Below are 22,772 nucleotides of genomic sequence, written 5' to 3'. Positions count from 1 at the left end.
CCTTATCACAGACACAGAGCCGATGTTCCATTGTAAAATAAATAAGTAGCAAATATGCCTACGCACTGCTGCAAGTATTCCCAACATGAAAAGACTTGTTGCCATATGGATGAACAGACGTCATTCATCTGTGCACTGTTTAAGACGGCTACAAAGAAAAGTGGATACGCGAAAAGGGGATAGCCTGAGGTCACATTAATGGCAAATAGCCCATAATAAAACGACTTCTATCTGGTACTGTATATATTTACGTTTTGACTGGAGGGGGTCTTACAATGAAAAGATGAAACCCATAGCTGCTGGAAAGTAAGATAAATCAGAGCTATTCCCATTTCAAAGAGCGAATGCGTTGTAGGAATGTTAACACGTGTAGTTGGGTAAATCTTGTTTGATCAACAACAACCACCACCACCACCACCACCACAACAACAAATAAGACCCTTACAAAGTTTATTCCAACAAATAGTGACAGAGGCTATTTTTGTCAGGCACTTACTGTCTAATGTTTAGCAAAAACATGTTTGCATTCTGTAGCTGGTGTCACAAATAAAGCACACTGTAACTATAGGATTTAATGAGTAGAACATACTCTAAAAATACAGTGTAATAAAATGTAATCATAAAACAGTGCAGAGTTTCAGTTGCATGATTTCAATAATGGATCAATGGGAAGTATAACCAAAGGTAGGCCATTTGTAACCATCACTCAATCCACCTTAAAGGGGCACCTTAAAGGGACAATCTGGGATTCAAATTCATAGACAGTTCATAGAGAGTTCCATGATAGTTTTATCCATGTTTTGAAGCTATACAGTGCTTGTTTACAATGACATTGTTTACAGACAATGGAGTAAAACAAGCTTATATTTGGGATTTTGATGGGGTATGACAGTTGAACTAAGCTCATGAGGCATTTAGATGTTATATTCTTCAAGAATCAATGGCTATGGGTCACTTAGCGGCGTAGCACACTAATTACGCTCACCACGTAACCGCAAGGTTCCTGGTTCCATTCCGACCCTCCTGCATGTCGTCCCTCCTCTCTCTCCCATCCTTCCTGTCAGTCTCTACTGTCTCTATCCCAATAAAGCAGAAATGCCCTAAAAACATATTTAAAAAAAAGAATCAATGGCTATATATTCTATCATTAAGTTAAAAGTCGCAACAAATGTATATACCAATCCCAGATTGCCCCTTTAAAAACTGCTTGAGAGAAGTCCTGCTCTGCTTGTGCAACCGTCGTATATTATCATACAACAAACACACTGCCAAGGGTACCTTTATGGCGCAACAATAGCAATAAATACTGCTTTATTACATTATAAACATGTTTATCAATGATTAATATGATTTATAACACATTCTTAACTATTAATGATTACAGCACACTGACACCGTGGCCACAAGAGTACAAAAATGGCTTCTTTGTACACTTCTTCATTGTGTACATTTAATCAGTGTCCTCAGGTGCTCTTCATTGCTTGTCCCTGAAGTGGACTTGTGGGTCCTCCTTGTATAGTGTTTGCCTCCTGAGTGAACAGCTGAACATAATGCTAAGTCAGCAATTAGTCTCTATGACCTTGACTGTCCAGTCTGCCCTGGCCACCAGCAACCTTGGCCTGTCACCTGAACATTGAATCAGTTCCTTACCGCTGAGAGAGAGAGAGAGAGAGAGAGAGAGAGAGAGAGAGAGAGAGAGAGAGAGAGAGAGAGAGAAAGAAAGAAATCAAAACATTACTCTCAGGTCATGAATGTTATTCATGTTTCACTATAAAACAAATTGCTTTCACATCCTATACATCCTATCTGTATGTCTAAGACAGAGAGACTCTCTCCTCACCTTTGGTAGTCCAGTCCCACCAAACTGACACCGTTAACGGCCAGGATGCGGTCTCCTGGTCCCAGCCTCTTACACCGCCCGGCAGGGGAGTCTGGGACCACAGCCCGGATGAAGATACCACTCATCCTCAATGGAAAATCCTGACAGAGTTGGAGTGTAAGAATGTAAGAATGTATAGGTATCAATATGTTTGGTGCAATGACTGAACACAACAAACACACATTTTATATATTGAGGTTATTTGACAGGGACAATTCACAGCAAAAATATGTATTTCAGAAGCTGAGATCTGATGTGTTGTACCAGATATATCTTAACAGCTCATTTTCATCTGCTGTCCCTGAACATCTATTAGGTCAAAAAATCCTGCACAAAGTTGTTTATGTGTTCATATACTATATGAAATGGTATTAACCCAACTGTCAATCATGAAGAAAAGAAGAGAGTAGTCTATTTCAGAGTACTTTAGTCGTAGGTTGCAGAACAAGTATGTTTAGAATGGAACCAGTATGTTTGGAATGGAACCAGTATGTTTAGAATGGAACCAGTATGTTTCGAATGGGTGTAAATAGACTACAATAACAACACTGTTTCATGACTCATTCAGTTATTAAGTTTGGGTGTGTCATGAACATTGAAATTGCAATTGGAATTTTGACCAACAGGGGGCCATGTTATACAACATTAATGGAAAGAGCGGATGAAAGTAGAGGAACAGCCTCCTCCCAAGTAATAGCATGGGTTAACCACATAAAGAATGCGAACCACAATAAGACTGTTCCCTTGAAAAAACACTCTTCATCTTAGGACAACAAAGACCTCTCGGACCACCATGTTGCTGTTGGGAATTGAAGGCAGGTGTGTGGAAGAGACAATTGTAAAATATACACTCACATAGAATTTTATTAGGAACACCTGTACACCTTCTCATGGTGGAGGTGGTGCAATGGTGTAGAGAATGTTTTCTTGGCACACTTTGGACCCGTTAATACCAGTCAATCATCTTGAATGCCACAGCCTATTTGAGTATTGTTGCTGACCATGTGCATCCCTTCATGGCCACAATTTACCCATCTTTGTATGTTTGCAGGTCAATCGTCTGTGTGTAAAATAATACAATTATTTGCTGATCTAGGAGAGGAGTAGACCAGAAATTTCCAAAAGAAACAAAGTACTACTTTAGCTACAAAGCCTTCTGGAAACTGACCCCAGATTAGACGGGATAGGTGAAAGCTAAATGGTAGTTGCTTTTCTGGAAATCTGTTTTTACCTTACCTACCCACATCTTTCAGAGATCAGTGCAGATGTGTGACAGAGGAGAGGAAATAGCAACTATTGAGATGCACCCCTGAACCCCCTGAACCCTCAGAGCTGATAGGAGAGGTGATAACAGCTTCTCCTGACAACTGCGCTTAATGGATATGACCTAGGATGACTGTGTTAGCTTTTTAAACTGCTTCTGAGAGCACTCACAGCAAGACGACTGGTGGAGGTAGAAATCAGAGGATGAGTTCATTGTACTGCTTGGAATGGAATGAGGAATGGTATCGAACACACATGTGTTTGATCCTTGAAACCATTCCTCATTGCGTTATATGCATTAGTGAGTCCTTCATCCGATTACTACCTAGAACCAGTGTTGGTGTCATTGTGAGTTATTACCTGTAAGTTATTCCATTCCATGCATTACAATGAGCTCTGATTTCTACCTCCACCAGCCTAGATGCACTGCTGTACATGTACAGTGTATAGATCATCAACACTCTCCTCATTGGCTCACTCACTCACCCTTGCATCTATCAGAGCCAATCCCAGCCCTCGGTCTCCCCTCTGCAGCTCCAGAGAAAACACCTCTTCATCCTCCTCTTTCTCCACCTTCTCCTCCTCCTCTTTGTCCTCCTCCTTTTCCGCCAGGCTCCTCTTGTTGATGCAGTTGGACGACAAACATTCAGCCACAAACATGTCTGCTGAGAGAAAAGATTGTTGATGTTTAGTTGAGTTAGGATTCTGCCCTCAGAGAGAATATAGAGGGAAAAACCTACATCAATAAAAGTGATTACGCTTACCTTTCCCATGCTGGTTTACCCTGGTGAGATTTGTCTGATCGGTCTGTGTATGTCCCCTCATCCCCTCCTGTTGGTGGTCCGTCTCGAGGTCCACTAGCTCCAGGTTGTGGGGGGTGTTGGGTGGGGTGAGGAGGCAGGACGGGTCCAGGGCTGACCTCCTCTGACCACCAGGTTCTGTCTCTCTGGTCTGCAGCTCCAGGCTCCTCAGTTTCTGGGTGAGAAGGGGGGAGCTGAGTTCACTGTAGCCCCTGGGGTGGGGGTGAGAGGGGTGAGAGGGGTGGGAGGAGCCCTGTTGGGGGGCCAGAGGAAGGACCATCTTAACTGGAGGGGACTCCAGGGAAGCTTTTGGGAGAGCGGCCATTTTTGTCAGCTTTGCTTCCATGGGGATGACAGAGTCCTTGGCGGGGGGGACAAACAATAGGAATATTAAGGACAAGGAAACCATAAATGTTAAATAGTTATCAATAAATCAATCACAAAACAAAAAACCAGACCAGTGAGAACCACTGCACCCTGAAGCCACATCCACATATACATCAGGGGGATCAGGCTACAGGTGTGGACCAAGTAGTTTACCTGAGGCATCCTTACACCAGTGGCTCCAGGGGGCTGTGAGACAGAGAGACTGGTGATCAACTCCTTCAGCCTCTCTAGCTGCCCAGCCAGGGCTGAGTCTGCCACTGCTCTCCTCAGCTCCAGAAGGAAGCCTCCACTGGGCAGGACCAGGGGAGGATGGGTGTCAAAACTCTCCAAGACATCAGCTGAGGAGGAGAGCAGGTCCAGAGAGGAGGATAGATACAAGGGTCAGAGAGACTGTTGTGAATGTTTAATAGAGAAATGCTAAATGCTAAGTGGGATGCTTGGGACAACCCAATTCTGATGTCACCCCATTGAAGTTGAACATTTAAATGTAATTTTAAAACGGTTAAGGTATGGGTTAGGTAAGGGTAAAGGTTAGAGTTAGGTTTAGGGCGAAAAAGGGTTAGGGCTAAGGCTAGGGTTGTCCCAAGGATCCCATATGCTCTTTACCATGGGTTAGGGTTAGGGTTAGAGTTAGCCCAATATGGGCTAACCTTAGGCCAATATGTTTGTATTCAGTAGAGGAGTCTAATATATTGATGTGAATGATGCAAATCCTGTGATACACTCTTAGAAAAAAAGGTGTTATCTAAACCATATAGGGTTCTTTGGCTGTCCCTGTGGAAGAGCCCATTGAACCCTTTGTACAGAGAGTTCTACATGGAACCCTTTTTTTCACAAGTGTACAGTTGCAGGTCCTCCTCACCGGTGTTGTGTGCAGCTGGTTCCTCCTCCACAGACGGAGCCCAGGTACTGGGGGGGGAGGGTGTGGCTGGCTCCTCCTCCACAGACGGAGCCCAGGTACTGGGGGGGGAGGGTGTGGCTGGCTCCTCCTCCACAGACGGAGCCCAGGTACTGGGGGGGGAGGGTGTGGCTGGCTCCTCCTCCACAGACGGAGCCCAGGCCATTGGGGAGGAGGGCTTGGCCGGGCTGTAGCTGCTCAGCAGGTGATGGAGCTGGGCGGGACTTAGAGCAGAGAACTCAGAGCGCATAGAGACCCAGGAAGCCTAAAGAGGAACATGTAGAGACGCTGTTGGAGGACATCGACTGTCAACCATCTCCAACTGGGCTCAATCACTCCTTACCTCTCCATCGTAGAGGTTAATTTATGCCGTGTCAATCGACACTACCGACAATTGACTATCGACAGAAATTACGTCGAGACGACACTTTTGAGTTTCACTTTCTTATGTCTTATATCGTGTATGACAAGGCAAGTGACACTTCCTTGTTTGTCGAGTGACGATACACAAGCATAAAACCTAAACCTAAAATAAAAGCCTTAATTGCCAAGCCAAAGTGGGGCGAAATGGTGTGTGTGAGTGTTCTAATTGCACACTAATCAAAGAAGACTGTATACAGAATATCAGTATTCAATAGTAACACAAAAGCTTCACTCACAAGAATGCCCTCGAGAACTATAAATAGCTTGGTCGAACAGAGTGGCATTAGCTAAGCGGAGAGGTCAAGGAAAATGTGCCAGAGTGATGTCACTTTCCTCCAACGTTCATGAAAGCATCTTTGTTTTCACACCGCTTCATCCTCACACGGGTAATCTCCCTGTTAATAATTTCTGCAGACTAGGGAGGTTTCTGTACTGTAGCAAGTGTAAGTGTGTGTGTGTGTGTGTGTGTGTGTGTGTGTGTGTGTGTGTGTGTGTGTGTGTGTGTGTGTGTGTGTGTGTGTCTTTCTGACCTGCAGTAAGTTCTCTCTGGGCATGGCCAGTAGATTGACAGCCGAGGAGAGTGTGTGTGTGTACTCCAGAGCTAGTTCTCCCAGTCCAGAACCAGACCCGTGGGCCCAGTCCAATAGCAGGTCCAGATTGGCCCGGATACAAACTCCCCTGGACCACTGGTAGAAGCCTTCTTCAGAACCTTCACACACACACACACACACACACACACACACACACACACACACACACACACACACACACACACACACACACACACACACACACACACACACACATCACAATTAACACAGCTGAAATCATTATGGCTATTGATGTATAGTTTCAACCTGTGTCTGTTTCTACCTCCACTAGCCTCCCCTGGACTAGATATATTCCTCACCTCTCTCCATGAGTGTGTTGAGCAGAGAGGCGTTGATGAAGTAGAAGAGGTAGGCGAGGAGCTGAGAGGAGATCTCCGGGTGGACCTGGCAGTCCAGGAGGAGGTGCTCCATCTCCGTCAGAACCCCCAGGACCTGCTCTGTCTCCCCAGGGACCATCAGACCAGCGCTACCCAGGAATGGGCCACTCTGCTCGGGTACCTGCTGCTCACTGCTCCCCATGAATGGGTTACAGTCCAGCAGACCCGGCAGGATAGGGTACAGGGCCTAATGCGTCAGAATTAAGATACAATTAATTCAGTTCAGTAATTTAGTTCTGGGGACTGCTCTACTGCAGGAGAGGCTGGTGGAGGTATAAATCGGAGGACAGGCTCATTGTAATGCATGGAATGGAATGCCATTCCTCATTCCATTCCATGCATTACAATGAGCGTGTCCTCTGATCTCTACCCCCACCAACCTCCACTGATATACTGTATAGGGTGACATGTGACTAATAGTCGACAGATCGGGTTGGATGGTTTATCAGGGATTACCTCAGCAGATTTGACCCTCAAGCCCAGATCCGCTAACAGCATACTGTCAGTGTCGCACGCACACACGTACGTGCACACACACACACACACACACACACACACACACACACACACACACACACACACACACACACACACACAGGAATGTCCGAGATAAGGTTTGATGGCCAGAAACCTGTCGTTGCTGGTCGAGCCCCTGAGGAAAGTGATGCATATCCCATCTCATCCATCACTCCTTCCTCTCGTCATCCCTCTCTCCATCCTTGCTGTCCTCCCTACACACTTTCCTTTCACCCTATGTCCGTCCTTCCTTCCTTCCTTCCTTCCTTCCTTCCTTCCTTCCTTCCCTATCAGAACAACAGAGAGTGAGCCTAGTGTTCTAGTTCTCCAGAGAAGGGCATGACAACGATAGCTTTGTTCTGGATAATTGTACACAGACATCCCCTCCAAGCCCCCACAACCCCCCAGCCCTCCCGCTCTCCTCCAAACTCAAACTTGGCCAGAGCCGACCGTGGATCCACATTCCTGAAAAACTGAATATGGCTCATGTGGGCTTGGCATGGCAAAACGACAGTATTGCTGAGTGAGGACTTTTAAAGGAATCTATCCAAAGCAGATCACTTTACAGTAAGGCTCTGCTGGGTGTATATGTTTGACACTGTGTTAGACATTGTAACATTACTGTACCATTATGTGGCATGAGTGGAAATTAACCAAAATAATGTCCCAATGTTTCCAGTTGGAAAATGTAAGTCATTGGTGCCCAACCAAACAATACCCCACCCTCACTGTTCCCAGTCCCACTGTTTGTGTCCATGCCTATAGTAGTTATCATGTTCTCTAGGCCAGCACTGGAAAATGTGTGTGTGCGTGTGTGTGCGTGCATGCATGCATGTGTGTGTGTGTGTGTGTGTCATGACATGTCTTCCTTCACGAGGGAACGATCACCAGAACAGGCTTTTGTTTTCCAACCCACACTAGCAGCTGTTTCCCCTACACCAGATGGAATGGCATGAAATGGCTCAGATTTAAACACAGTTTTAATGCGTCTGTTATTCTAGCTTTGGGGAGTCCGTTAGGCTTCCTTCTGTGCTCTGTTTGGTTTAGATTTGAATTTGCTCTGAATAGCCCAGTTTCTCTCTGTAGGACCTGGTATGATTATAACTGGAGAGGTTTTTCAGAGAGTTGTGGAAACAAGGGATGTATTGAGTGGGAAAATCTCAGGTCTTTGGTCCTGTTCATATACACACACACACACACACATGGACCCCTTGATAAATACCCCTTTTTTTTAAATAAAAAATAACCCTGCCTTACAAAGATGAATTGAAATCTCAGAAAAAGTGGAGCTTTGAGTGGGAAAATCTCAGGTCTTTGGTCCTGTCCATATACACACGCACACGCACACACACATGCGCTCTCTTTCACACACACACACACACACACACACACACACACACACACACACACACACACACACAAACACACACACAAACACACACACACACACACACACACACACACCATAGCCTCCTGCTGACACATTCCTAGCATTATTTCGTCCAGTTTTGCTGTCAACTGCAGACTGAAACCACAGGCTCCTGACAGATATGATGGATGAGAGATTTACCTCCAGAAAAAATACCCCCAACCACATAATCAGCAGAGCTCTAGGAGTAACACACCCAGAGGAAACACCATATCAGGAGGGCAGACTACCGTCAGACCAGGGGAGGCCGATGGAGGTAGCTTCAGTAGTAGCTTCAATAGTAACCGAATCAGACATACTGTAACATTAAACCACTACATTTACTGAAACTTGCATTGCTCTCCTGTTGCTCGAAATTATTACATTGTAATCTATGAATTCATCAACATCTGGAAACCGTCTGGATCCAGTGTGTAGAAGATACTGGGGCCAGGTAGTTGGATAACCACATCCTTCAGAATTGTGCAAACTCAGAAATACGCTCAATTATTTAGCAATAACTTACTTTCCTGGAATGTCTATCGTTTCCTCTTTGGAGACGTGACATGACTTTCCCTGCCTTCTTTCCTGCACAGGAAACAGATATTGAGTATCCCTTGGCCTTCCCTACTCTTCATTAGCAGTTAGCCTACAGTAGCATGTGGTTAACCTCTGGCTTGGCTTACATTCACTTGATGAGGCTAATGTTTGACAAGGCTTCCCGTCCTATCCATGACCACGTTCTCTAGGCACATGTTCTCTGTGTATCCACAGGTCACAGGCTGGGTTGAACAGAACAGAACAGAAGGTGATGGGTGTGGTGGTGTGGACCACCGTCCTCTATTCGCTGATGACGTCTGCTTAGGATAACAACTGTCCTTGAGTCAGCTGACCCTGACCCTTGAGGGTAAAGGAGAGTTCAAAACATGGACAAATCAGCTGTCATCATGGGATACTTTGTTGGTACTGTACTGTACATACAAATTGGGATTCAAGATTATAAAACATGGACATCCTCTAAATGTTATCTAGTGGAGGCTGTTGGAGGCAGACATTTGAAGATGGGCTCATTATAATGCATGGAATGGACGTGTTCAATACCATTCCTCATTCCATTCCATGCATTACAATGAGCCTGTCCTCCAATTTCTACCTCCACCAGCCTCCCCTGATGTAATCTTCTTCCTTGTTATTTCTAAGACCCCACATCTGCTAGCCCCTCTTAACAGTACACACATAGGACTCCATGAGCCACCTGGCAATACTTCAAGTCCACTGAATAAACTTCTTAATGAGGAAGACACACACACACACACACACACACACACACACACACACACACACACACACACACACACACACACACAACCCTACAATGCCCCTGCTGTCCTGTCCCTACCCTATCATAATGCCCTCAGTGTGGCAGGGCAATAAGGCAGGTCTATTGAGAGTGCTCTTTCAGGGCTCTTTTTTTGTGATTGTTTTTCTTTCTCAGGCTAAGAGACACAACAGAATCACCAGGCCCTGAAGGGAACAGTAAAAGCAAGGTGAGCCAACACACACAAGGGAGGGGGGAGGAGGGCCGGAGTATATCCAAAGACTCTATAGTCTTATTTTATTCTCTGCTGCAAATACAATAAATCATTGAACAGTATTTCTACTCTGTGTGTGTGTGTGTGTGTGTGTGTGTGTCTGTGTGTGTGTGTGTGTGTGTGTGTGTGTGTGTGTGTGTGTGTGTGTGTGTGTGTGTGTGTATTAGTACTCATCTTACCTTGGTGAGGTAGTAGACACACTGCTGGAAGGTGAGCATGATGACCTCCTCCAGGACTGTCATGGTCTCCTCACTCACCGAGCGGACACACGACAGACGCATCTCCAGCAGCGCTGAACACACACACACACGCACACGCACACGCACACACACACACACACACACGCACACACACACACACACAGAAAATATAACATCACCATTTAACTTTCATGGACACAGGTAATCTTTACTTGTGCAGGTTAGTCTCAATTAAATAACATCTGAAAAGCTCAAAACTAACCCATGTTCTTCTCCTCCCTCTCATCCTCCCCTTCTTCCTCCTCCTCCTCCCCCTGTTCTTGTCTTGTCCTCCAGGCCAGTAAGTGGGGTAGCTGATGTTGGATGAAGTGCAGCAGTTCCAGGGCGTTGGACATCCACACCACAAGGGGGCGGAGTCCTGCGATCAGCTCTCCTACTCTCGGCGGTTGCAGCAGCTCCTCTGACGCTAAGCCTTCACTACAGAGACTGGGGCATGACAGGACAGATCTGGAATCAGTCTACGGTGAGTGTCAAGGATGCTTTGTAATACTGTAATACTGTGGGAGGTACAACGGTTGATTTCTCACACACTCACACTTCAGGTTGAATAGCAGCAAGCTCCTTGGTGTGTTTCTGTGAGAGGAAATGGAAAATTGCTATTAATTTTATGATAGAAGCATGAGCAGTCCAGTAGACACAATATTCCAATACGTTGAGACATATAAAGTGAGGTCTTACACAGTGGAGGCTGGTGGAGGTAGAAATCGGAGGACGGGCTCATTGTAATGCATGGTACGGCATGAAGAACGGTATCAAACATGTGTGTTTGATACCATTCCTCATTCCATTCCATGCATTACAATGAGCCCGTCCTCCAATTTCTACCTCCACCAGCCTCCCCTGCTGTCACAGTGCTGCTACTTACCCACATGGCGTCCTGCACCTGACTGGCTATCAGCAGCAGTAATCTGCGCAGGTCTGAGGTGTGTAGGTGTGTGGCGGAATACTGGACACACACACACAGCAGGAACGAGACTGTCAATGCCGGCCTATCTTTTCCAGATCTCTCCATGGCAACAATCTCCTTGACGACACAATCTTCATACTCCACATCATAGTGCAGGGTTAGATCGTGGCCCTCGTGGTCCGTTAGGTAGGGAGTGGTCCTTCTAGGACCTGGAACCTCCCTGGGTCTGTGGGGGTCTGGGGATGCTGAGCTACAGGTCTGACAGAGGTTTGGCTCTCCAGGGGGAGTGGTTGGAGTAGTCGCATGGGTCAACAGCCAGGGGGCAGTAGTGGGTGTGGGTTCCGGAACACCATGAGTGTTGGGGCCCTTTATTGTCATGAAACAAGCGCAAGACGATATAATATTAAGAAGAAAAAGTATTGTAAGAAAAGCCTTGTTCAAGTATCATGGAGTTAAGTATCAATCATTTGATTGATGTGTTGAAAAACGTATGGTTTGTTAGATCGAAAGTTGTTTGAACAAGCTCACATAATTACCTTGTGCGTAACCACTGATGCTGTGGGGTCCTTGAACAGAAACAGGTAGTGCGTGCCCAGCCCGATGACATCACCAGGGCTAAGCTCCGCCTCTTTGCGTAACGTCTCCCCGTTCCGCATGACCTTGGCGCCACGGAAGGGGTGCAGCAGGGTGGAGCTGCCGTTCCTATGGCGACGCAGGCAGCAGTGCCTCGGCAGGATGTCGGGGGCAGAGAGGAGGAAGTCAACCTTTAACCTCACCTCGTCCTCAATGCATCGACCAATCACAGCGCTCGACCTGTTGAGCAGGTAGATGACAAAGTCCTGGGAAGAAAGGGATGGGGGGAGAGGTTAGAGACAGGTAGAAGACAGATGGGGGGAGGGAGAGGTAAGAGACAGGTAGAAGACAGATGGGGAGAGGGAGAGGTAAGAGAGAGGTAGAAGACAGATGGGGGGAGGGAGAGGTAAGAGAGAGGTAGAAGGTGGCAGTCTAAGAGATGAAAGCTAGCTTCAGATATGCACTGGTTGGAATGGGAGTACACTGTAATATCTTCACCGAACACAGAAGTCTAATATTGTTTATTGTTTATTCAGATGCCCATTAGCTGCCGCCTAGGCAACCGCTAAGCTTCCTGGGGTTTCACATGAAAAGACATGACATAACAATGGAGGCTGGTGGAGGTAGAAATCGTTGTAATGCAGGGAACGGAAAAGGGAATTGTAACAAACACACATGTTTCATACCATTCCCAGAAAAACAAAAACAGGCTGACACAGAAACATCAAAGGAAAATCTAAACATTATTAATAATGCTATAATGGTATCAGAATAATTAGTCAGTTATCCCAACCGCTGATCTTGGCAGGTTCCTGTAGCTAAAGTCTTATTAATTACACTGGGTGGCAGACACAGCACGACAGGCTTATCATGGCAGACTTTCCTTGTGACGCTTGGCTATGCCAACTGGGCAGAATTCTTGCATTATTTCACAAAAGTGATCCTGCTCCTTGTATCCAAGATTTTATGTTAATTACACAAGTTTAAAACTATTACGTTAAACACACACAATATTGTGTGATATCAGACGGATTACCATGGATTACCAGGGTGAACATTTGAGATTGTGCTTATTTGAGTGTGTGTGTGTGTGTGTGTGTGTGTGTTATTATAACTATTTTCAGGTTATACACTTTCATATGACTGATACAACTTGTGTAACTACTGTGATTACATTTTCTCTTGCCACACCTCTAAAGTTCTATAGCCATTGTTCTAAGAAGCACTGCATGATTTACCATATGAACAGCGGTGATCTCTGAGGGAGTAGTGAGAGAGAGCAATAATGGGGGGACAGGCGCATCCTGCCGATAGGTGTGAAATGTTGAACGGCGATGAATCAGTAAGAAAGCGCTGATTGATCAGTAAGAGAGTCTCACCATTGTTCATTCTCTCCCGCCCTTTCTCACGTAAGCACAAGCCCATCAGCCGATAGATTTGGTGGCGACTCCCATTATGTTCAAACTGTATAAAAGACAAACCTGATCATTGTCTATTTCGACTTGCGCTCTTGTCTCTTGTTTGCAAGCAATAAATACCGGACTCATATATTGTGGCTACTCAGGACTTGTTTCTTGATTCTTACCTCCGAAGAGCTAAAGTACAGAGTGGTAAATCCTAGACTTCCACCACAGTGTGTGTGTGCGTGTGTGTGTGTGTGTGTGTGTGTGTGTGTGCACGTGCGTGTGTGTGTGCGCGCTGCGTCCTTGCCTGAATCACACATGGCCCACTGGGTAATCATTCAGGAAACAGTGCCAGTGTTGTCATACTCTCTGTTTCCTGAATCATGTTTTTACACACAGAGCTTTTCTACACACCGTGGTCTGTCCCTCACTGTTCTCTCTGCTCTCTGTCCCTGCTCTGTGTTTCTTTCCAATGAGAAAATGGGATTGTTGCTTGCGTCTGGGATGTCATATGTTCCCACTGCAATGTTGACTCTGGGAGACAGAGACAGTGGGGCGCGACAGCGGGAGATGGAACATCATCCACCACACATTGATACATTCCCAGTGTAATAAACGCAGAACTAAGGACACTGTGGAGCCACGAGTTAGAGACAATGAGAATGAGAAGGGGAGAGAGAGAAAGTGAGAGAGAGAGAGAGAGAGAGAGAGAGAGAGAGAATGAGGGCGGGGGGAGAGAGAAAGTGAGAGAGAGCGGGAGAGAGAGAAAGAAAGAGAGAGAGAGAATGAGGGCGGGGGGAGAAAGAAAGTGAGAGAGAGAGAGAGAGAGAGAGACAGAGAGACAGAGAGAGAGAGAGAGCCTCTTGGGAGAGCATAACACATGTCTGTCCCTGTGTGGAGCAGCAGCTTAAAACCTCCAAACCTCACACACACACACACACACACACACACACACACACACACACACCAACACAACCAAATATGTTACACTGAGAGTGGGGGGTTGTAGCAAAAAGGGGTAAGAGAGAGAGAGACAAAAAAGGTGTGTGTGTGTGTGTGGGGGGGGGGGTGTTGAGAAGAGGGAGATACCTGTGTGTAGCTGTAGCCCTGTAGCAGCAGTAGGTAGGGGCAGTCCTGGGGAGGGTGAATGGAGTACTGTGTGGTGTTATCGTCACTGCTCTCCGTCTCCTCTCTCTCCCTCTCCTCTCTCTCCCTCTCCTCTCTCTCCCTCTCCTCTCCCTCCCTCTCCTCTCCCTCCCTCTCCTCTCCCTGGCGGGCCGGACAGAGGGGCTCTGTGTCGGCCTCTGACCCCGCGACCTCCCGGGGGAAGGCCTTGTGGTTCTGTTCTTGATTCTGAACGCCCTTCTGTTTAAGGTTATGTTTTGGGTTCAGACTTTTTTTTCCAGTCTTTTCATGATTCTGCTTGGGGTTCTGATGGTGGTTCTGTTGGAGGCTTGGACTGAGGCTCTGAGCGGTGTCCTGATGCATCTCAGTGCTCTGGGCAGACAGTAGGTCCATCTCACTGCGGCTCCTCCACAGGTTCTCACCCCTGTACACAGACTTCTCTATTAGGGCGGATGTCACGCGTGAGCGGCTCTTCTGGAGCTTACGAGCCTGGGCGTTGATACCTGACAGATCAGAGAGTGAGTTTATAGTTTATGGAGGGAAAAAAACAATGGATGAACAATGGGGTGAGGAATTGTTTGTGTGTGTGTGTGTGTGTGTGTGTGTGTGTGTGTGTGTGTGTGTGTGTGTGCGTGTGTGCGTGCGTGTGTGTGTGTGTGTGTCTGTGTGTGTGTGTGTGTGTGTGTGTGTCTCTGTGTGTGTGTGTGTGTGTGTGTGTGTGTAAGCCAGTGTCAACATGCAAAAGCTACGTACAGGAAACAGACTCCAATGGAAAGAGAAACAGTGGTGTTAGTGGAGGAAAGCTCACTATCGACAGCAGGCAGCCACTGGCCAACACCGACATTATCTGGTTATCGTAAACTACACCATTCATAAAAAAAACACATAACAGGACGCACCCCTACTTTATAACCACAGCTGGATCAACTCTGACTTGGGCCTTCAGTCACATGACAGAAAGCAAACAAGCTAAGGAGGCCATCTGAAAGGAGGATTTCTTTGGACTATTGAGACACATCCAATGTAGGCTACAGTATGTGTGTGTCGCAGGGGAGGCTGGAGGAGGTAGAAATCGGAGGGCCAGCTCATTTTAATGCATGGAATGGAATGAGGGATGGTATCGAATGTGTGTTTGCTACCATTCCAATGAGCCTGTCATGATTTCTGCATCCATCATCCTCCGCTGGTGTGCTGTATGTAGGGTATTGTACAACGGTAGGTGGTTGGGGCATGTTGGTGTGCACCTTTCTGATGCACCACCCTAACCGCTAGTACTGGGTCAGATCTTATTCCATGGTCTTCTACCTGAGGTAGAAGGGATTAGGGGGAAGGGTCATCTGAACCCAGGCCTGTGGTTCTCTACCTGCAGTGACAGTGTCCTTGTCTCTGGATCTCTGCTCCTCCACACTGCTCCTCCTCTGGATCTCAAAGCGCCGAGCTAACCCCTCTCGGGGTTTCCATAGTGACTGCAAGAGGAGGGGCTTCTCGTTGTCGCCGACGACCCGGAAGCATTCCGTCCTCCACTGTCGGTCTCCCACGTAGCCAATGGCATCACAGAGAACGTAAGCCTCGGCCTCTTCCTTGTTTAGACCATACCTGGGCAGATATAAGTCTGCTTATAAACTGCTTATGAATGTAATCATTTGGTACTTAGTTTGTAAGTAGTTTATAAACATACTATAAATCTGTTAATCATCTTAACCAAAATGGTTTATAAGCAGTTTACAAGCCGGTCTTAAAATAATATTTCATATCCAACAAGGAAATAGTACTGTATAGGTTTCCTTCTCTTCTGGACAGGCGCAAATCCCCTCTCTATGAGTCTCTCTATTACTGTATGTTTCTGGTTATAACATGGGCAAAGAATGACAGAAATCCGCTCTCTAGACACACACACACACACACACACACACACACACACACACACACACACACACACACACACAAACACACACACACAGCCGTCTTAGCAGCCTGACCAAATGGCCTGGCCAGCTTTCACATAAGTCTGTGGTTCGCAATAACAACTCCCATGTAAACTAACAATTTGGCGTGCACATACAGTACTCAGTGCATTATTCAGTTATGACAAACAGCTGCCCGTGAGAACAATGGGTGAATTCGTCTTCATTTAAGTCAAAGTACCGTACACCATAATGCTGAGCATAACTGGCTGCACATGTTCTCTTCTTATGACTTGCCAGACAAGTTTCATAAGTAAGATCAGAGACTCTGCACATCAACAGATCATTATAGTGTATACATGTCAACACAGAATGGAGGGGTGTGAATACAGTCAAAGACACACGCAGGCACGCAGGCACGCACACACAGACACACACACACACACACACACACACACACACACACACACACACACACACACACACATGCATACATGCACACACACTTACATACACACACACACACACACACACACACACACACACACACACACACACACACACACACACACTTACATACACACACACACACACACACACACACACACACACACACACACACACACACCTCTCGAGGGCCTCCTTGACACAGGCACACAGGCACGCAGGCACGCACACACACACACACACACACACACACCTCTCGAGGGCCTCCTTGACCAGCTCCTTGGCACTGGAGTGTGTGGTGGCCAAGACGCTCTTGTAGTTGGCACCTTCACAGAGCTCACTGCCAAAGATCTTCAGAATGCCTGGAGCCGTTATCTGATTGGACAGCTCTGAAGGATCGTCTGTCATTGTTGCATCCCCAGTAGTCACTAGAAGGCCATGTTAGAAAGGACAAAAGTTCTGTCAGAAAAAAATGAGCATGTACAGTAGAGGACCTCTTTAGTCACAATGCAGAGTGAAGGTTAGGGGTTTAGGATAAGCATGCCAATGAGCCTCTGCCTTAGCGAACCTCGTCACCAGGACTATTGTGCACAGTGCATATTGGCAGAAGTGTCTGGGAGATTACTGCTTCAGCCAACTCCAATCCCAAGTGCGTGACGATAACAAAGGAGTTGTCTGAAGCTGAAACAGTCTTGCACCAAGGCTACAGTATGATGGTTAGTCTCCATGGTTACTGTAAATCACATGTGTGTTTATGATAGAGAGAGCCATACATACCTCCGTCCCTTCTGGCATGGCCAAACAGAGATGGCAGTGCATCACCAGTCAAGGCCATAGGGTTGGACATGTAGGTTGAACCCCGATGGAACACACCAGACAGGCGGTTGGTATGGCGACGGATGCGGCTCCTGCTTGGTTGTCTGATGGCCACGCCCACACTGTCAGCTGACTTGGTGGAGGAACTAGAGGAGCCTGACCTGTGGAGGGATGGAGGGAGAGAGAGAGAGAGAGAGAGAGAGAGAGAATATGGAGTAGAGGAAAGGAAGGAATGTATGGAAGAGAGAGAGAGGTGGGGAATGAGAGATAGAGGGGACAATGAGGGGGAGAAAAGAAGGAGAGAGGGGTGAGGGAGAGAGAGAGCAGGTGATGGGGAAAGAAATAAAGAGAGAGCGACAGAGAGAGAAATGGTGAGAGGATGAGAAAGATGGAGGAATACACAGACACAGAAAAGAGAGTAACAGAAAGGTGGGGAGAAAGAAAGTGACAGAGGAAAGAAAATAGATGAAGGGGGAGAGTGAGGGAGAGAGAGAGAGAGAGAGAGATAGAAACTTCTGTCTTACCAAGGGGGCTACAACAGTCTTCAACCATATCTTTCAACACTGCTGAAGTCTCTCTAAAATACTCCAATAAAACTGCAAGAATATCAATATCAATCCATTAGGGCTCAAAACTAGCATGCCTACATGACTTGGCTACATCTTTGACTTTGAAAAGGTATAGGTTAAAATACACTGATGCCCATCACCCTCAGGAGACCATTACTCTCCCTCACCATGCCTCATTCTGCTTTCTCAGTCCATTAATAAAAGAATAAGGTATTGCTTATTTCTGAACAATCTTGTAAGCTACTTATTTTAATAGCTCAAAGGTCCTCTGAGTTGCGTCACTGCTTAAATATAACATGCAAATTGTTGTTCCTCACAGATTAACATGGCCAATGTTCTGAAACTTCCCATACTTTGTAACCCTTTGGATGTTTTAAATGATACAACTTAGCCTATTGAGAAAACAGGTCAACATCGAAAGCATAATGACAGAAGAGTTGTGGGAGGACAAAACATAACATAACATAACATACATTGTTTTACCAGCTGTTACATATAATACATTTGACATACATGGTACTCTAATTGCACATTACTGACTTTTTTTCCTCAATCCCACCCCTCCGCTGCTCCCAGCTGTTCCCAACTCTCTCCGTAAACTGTTCTTTCTTGATTTCCTACTGCCATATACGTTTCTATTTTACTATGGTGTCGGATACATTTACTAAAACTCTAGCTGTAAAACATCCACAGAAGAGTGAGTTGATAAGCTATAATAACTGAGGAGGAGTCTGAAAGTCATCTTTTGTTTGAAATAAATCAACAATTCTGTTTTAAGTACAAATCCTAATGTTACTTGTGCAGCGAAATCTATAGAACGGTTTCTAACTTAGTTGACAGTCTACTCACTGTACAGATCCATCGCTTGGTTTCCTCCCCAGCTTTATAAAGCGACGCTTGGGTGAGCTGGCAGGTAGGTTGACGGGTGAGAGGGCAGTTGGTCTGGGTGGCAGAGAGCTCCGATCCTCCGGAGTCATCTTTGTGGAGTTGATTCCACGCACCCTAGCGAAAACTTTAATGCAGAAACACGTTGCTCTCAACAATTAAATAAAGACACTCCTTAATCATTGAACTTCAATTTGCCTGCGGAGTATCTTGTTCATTGAATCGAAGTCCGAAGTGGTTGGTGTTCTTTCATTCAACAGGGTATAGGAGCCGCAGACGCAGGACGCGCACAGTCGGTGGGATGGTTGCGTTTACGCACACGCGTTCCAGAGCGTGCTGCAGTTTCCAAGTCTACCATGCAGCTGTTCCAGTCATAAACTTTTACGAACTTCCAGTAGACAGGAGAAATTGTGTGGCTACTGAGGGTAGTATTGATTAAATTGAAGTGATTCAGTGATTATTTAAAGTCACAACAGTTACACAGTCCAAAAGAAAAACCTAAACAGTTGTTATAGAACTTCTACAGTAGTGTCAAGTTACCTCGATAGCGCTGAAAGATCCGTAGGCTGTGCAATAATTCCCCAACAAATATTATAAATATCACATTGGCCAGGCCCTATGTGCGGAATATCGTCCCATTCTCTCCTCGAGCCTCAACGCGATAGACAAGCGGGAAAGTGATGCGCGTCGAGCAAACGAATCACAGCGCAAGTGCATGGAGACGCCAAGTGTATTACAGCAAACCACCACGGCAAACTCGAGTATAAAGTTTTCTCGTGGGCGAGTAAATCTCTGCTGTAGTCTTCACACTCTGAATCCAAATGTAGTCTACTCAGAATGCTCCTCCTTTAAACGGATTAACCATGATATTGCAGGTGTGCTCTCCTGTGCGTTATTGACGTGTTGGGTGGGAAGCACTTTGGATAGAGTGGATTTTCTGGTGATAGTCCGTTTTCATTTTTGCGCAGGGTACTCCACCTTGTGGCCGACATGCTGCACATATGCCTGATCTTTGACCTAAATAGTTGGGTAATATAACCCTACTTATGTCAAGCCATTGTCCATCCCATGACGTGACATCGCTAAGACACCTGGCTGTGAGAAGACACAGCTGTCTCTGGCTTTTCCAAAAGGAGACTCGTTCATTAAACCAAACCTAAACCAAACCTACGTTTATAGTAGCCTAAAGGCAACCCATTTGTTTGCCGACTCTGATGTTGAAGCTGGGTAAATAAAGGCCATCCTAGTCTCCTCCAGAGTGAACCTCTGTGTTGCGCAATTGTAGGCTACCTGTGTTGTAAATGTGTGTGGATAAGCGTTTGAACCACTAGAGGGAGTAATTTGTATTGTAAACCTAGATGTAGGTATGATTCAATAATCTACGTAGTTTACAATGGTATATAGATCAGTGGTATGATTTACATGCAATAACAGTTCATATAGGCTTATTATGCCTTTGTATCAGATAGTTCTATATAGTCACCCTATAGCTAGTTTATTTCTGTATTGCTTTAAAATCCCAATAATGTCCTGGTTTGACCCAGTGAACAGTACCAAAGGGTCCAAAAAGTGAACATAACACAAGGGTTAAGTGTTTAAAGTGTTCCTTCCAAATATCTTATTCTCAAACCATGTTTAAAACCAATATACTGTAGCACTAAAACAATTATATATATAATAACTCGTCTCAGTTTTCCTCCAGAGGGTCCAATCAATCTTCATTTTCTCTGATATTGATTGTTTAAGTCTTCAATTTCCCATGCAATCAATCTAATAGCTTTTCCCTAGGGGTCTAAGGCTATGATAATGTAATTAATTCAGTGTAATGTTGCACCCTAATTGCTTTTCAACATTATTTGCCATCACTCAACTTCAGGCAGCAGAACAATAACGCTAATTGTTACCGGCTACAGCATACAGTACCACGACATGACTTTACTTCTCTTAAAGCCACAAAATAAGGTTAAACCATAACCATAACCTTACATTAAACACTTTAAAATCTCAACTTCAATGGGGTGGCATCGGAGTTGGGTTGTTTAAAGATCTCACTTAGCATTTAGCACTGCTGCTGTGCTTGGTTATCTGAACAGTGACAGGAGGCAAGACCCCCCCCAAATCTCATGACCCTCCAACCCATTGTTTGGTAGACATTGCGGTGAACTTTGTGCCCCTAGTCTCTTTCCACAGCCATTGTGCCTTTGTCATGCGAGACTATTACACATATGTTGTCATGCTGAACCGCAACCCTAACCCCAACAGGAAATCACTAGGCCTGTCTGTGATATGAGCAAACCTGCTGAACCTGGATAGAGCTGTCTGCAAAAACCCAGCGTCATCCCTGGAGCTGGAGAGCTACAGTGTGTCTGTGCACAACTTTTTATTCCAGCCTGGCATCGATTCAGTTAACCAAGCAGTATGTGGATGACCTGATGTTCAGCTGACTCGTGTGTTAATGCTTGGCTGGAAGTAAAACCTGTACCTGTACGCTTACATTTTTATATCTACATTTACATGTTAGTTATTTAGCAGACACTCTCTCTCCACAGCGACTTACAATAAGTACCCAACATTTGCCTAAAGTAAGTGACACAATCCATCACAGTCTTCGCAAGTAAGACTTTCTGTAAGAATTAGCGCCACAAGCAGTCACAGTGCTAGTGAAAGGCAAAGAAACAATTGTTAGTTACTTGTTTTCAAATGTATTTTTTTATTTATTTATAGATTATCAGGACATGAAGCTTACAGTGCAGGTTCAACCGGGAAGACAGAACTGAGAGTCACCACACCTAGTCAACTATAATCCAATGGTCTCAAATGTATTTAAATGACTTCCTGCCTGCCTGTCAGGCACTTGCTATCTTTCAGAAACCTGTCACACTGGACCCACCACCACCACCACCACCACCACCACCACCACTAGCTGGCCCTGTCTACCTCTCCCCGGGGGGCACGATGGCAGCTCAGCCTTTTGAGGGGCTCACCTGCCATCCTGGCGACAATCCTGGGATACCATTCTCAAGATGACAGGGCCATCGCCAAAACGATCCATTTCTAAGCTGTCAAATTCAATAAACTGTCAAATTTAGAAAAAGTCTCTCTCTGGTTGAAACAACAGGGTGTCTGCCCAGCTCAACTCTTCTTGGAACACAAGCCCAGGACGGAAGGGTTTAATGTGTGTAATCAGATCCCCTGCTTCATCAGTGGCAGTCCTTAGAGCAGGCTATCCACACTCAGCCGACTGTCCTGTTTGGATTCCCCAGAGCCAACAGTAACATTAAGTCAAATGCTGCCACTGCCAACAATGGTTCCTTTCATGTGACAGCTCCTGAACTCTAGCATGACTATTTCTATAAGTTTAAATACAGGTATGCTTGTGTTCAGTTCAACAATTTGCTTTGTAACCTGCACACACAGAATTTGGGCTCAGGAACACACAAGAACACACACACACACACACACACACACACACACACACACACACACACACACACACACACACACACACACACACACACACACACACACACACACACTGTAAGCTATTGAGTACAGAGTAGTAAATTGGGAACTCTGATTGAGTAGACCAACAGTACAGTACATAGAGTATGTCATCTTCCAAAACTCTCTAGTAGGCTATAGCTGGACTACTGTATTCTGTTTTGTTCTTTCATATTCTATTATTTTTGTATTCTTTTATCTGAACGTTCTATTTTGTAATAATTATAT

General features: G+C 45.6%; 1 protein-coding gene across 1 annotated transcript; it reads right to left on the bottom strand.

The window, feature by feature from the left end:
• Nucleotides 1-479: 479 nt before the first annotated feature.
• radil2b (Ras association and DIL domains 2b) lies at nt 480-22,034 on the bottom strand (the record flags this gene model as incomplete). The annotated part of the gene is made up of 20 exons (XM_083687651.1): nt 480-1,652; nt 1,841-1,980; nt 3,629-3,804; nt 3,907-4,303; nt 4,483-4,667; nt 5,192-5,492; nt 6,181-6,359; nt 6,561-6,825; nt 10,334-10,446; nt 10,617-10,840; nt 10,950-10,987; nt 11,280-11,687; nt 11,858-12,160; nt 14,387-14,509; nt 14,555-14,925; nt 15,786-16,018; nt 17,027-17,201; nt 17,551-17,750; nt 19,008-19,170; nt 22,028-22,034. The coding sequence occupies 20 exons, from the start codon at nt 22,032-22,034 to the stop codon at nt 1,559-1,561; spliced, it is 4,095 nt and encodes a 1,364-aa protein (XP_083543777.1). The 3' UTR covers nt 480-1,558.
• Nucleotides 22,035-22,772: the final 738 nt, after the last annotated feature.

This window comes from Argentina silus (assembly GCF_951799395.1).
Source record: "Argentina silus genome assembly, chromosome: 16".
Lineage (NCBI taxonomy): Eukaryota > Metazoa > Chordata > Actinopteri > Argentiniformes > Argentinidae > Argentina > Argentina silus.
The sequence above is the reverse complement of the archived record's forward strand: the minus strand, read 5'-3'. Positions and strand labels throughout refer to the sequence as shown.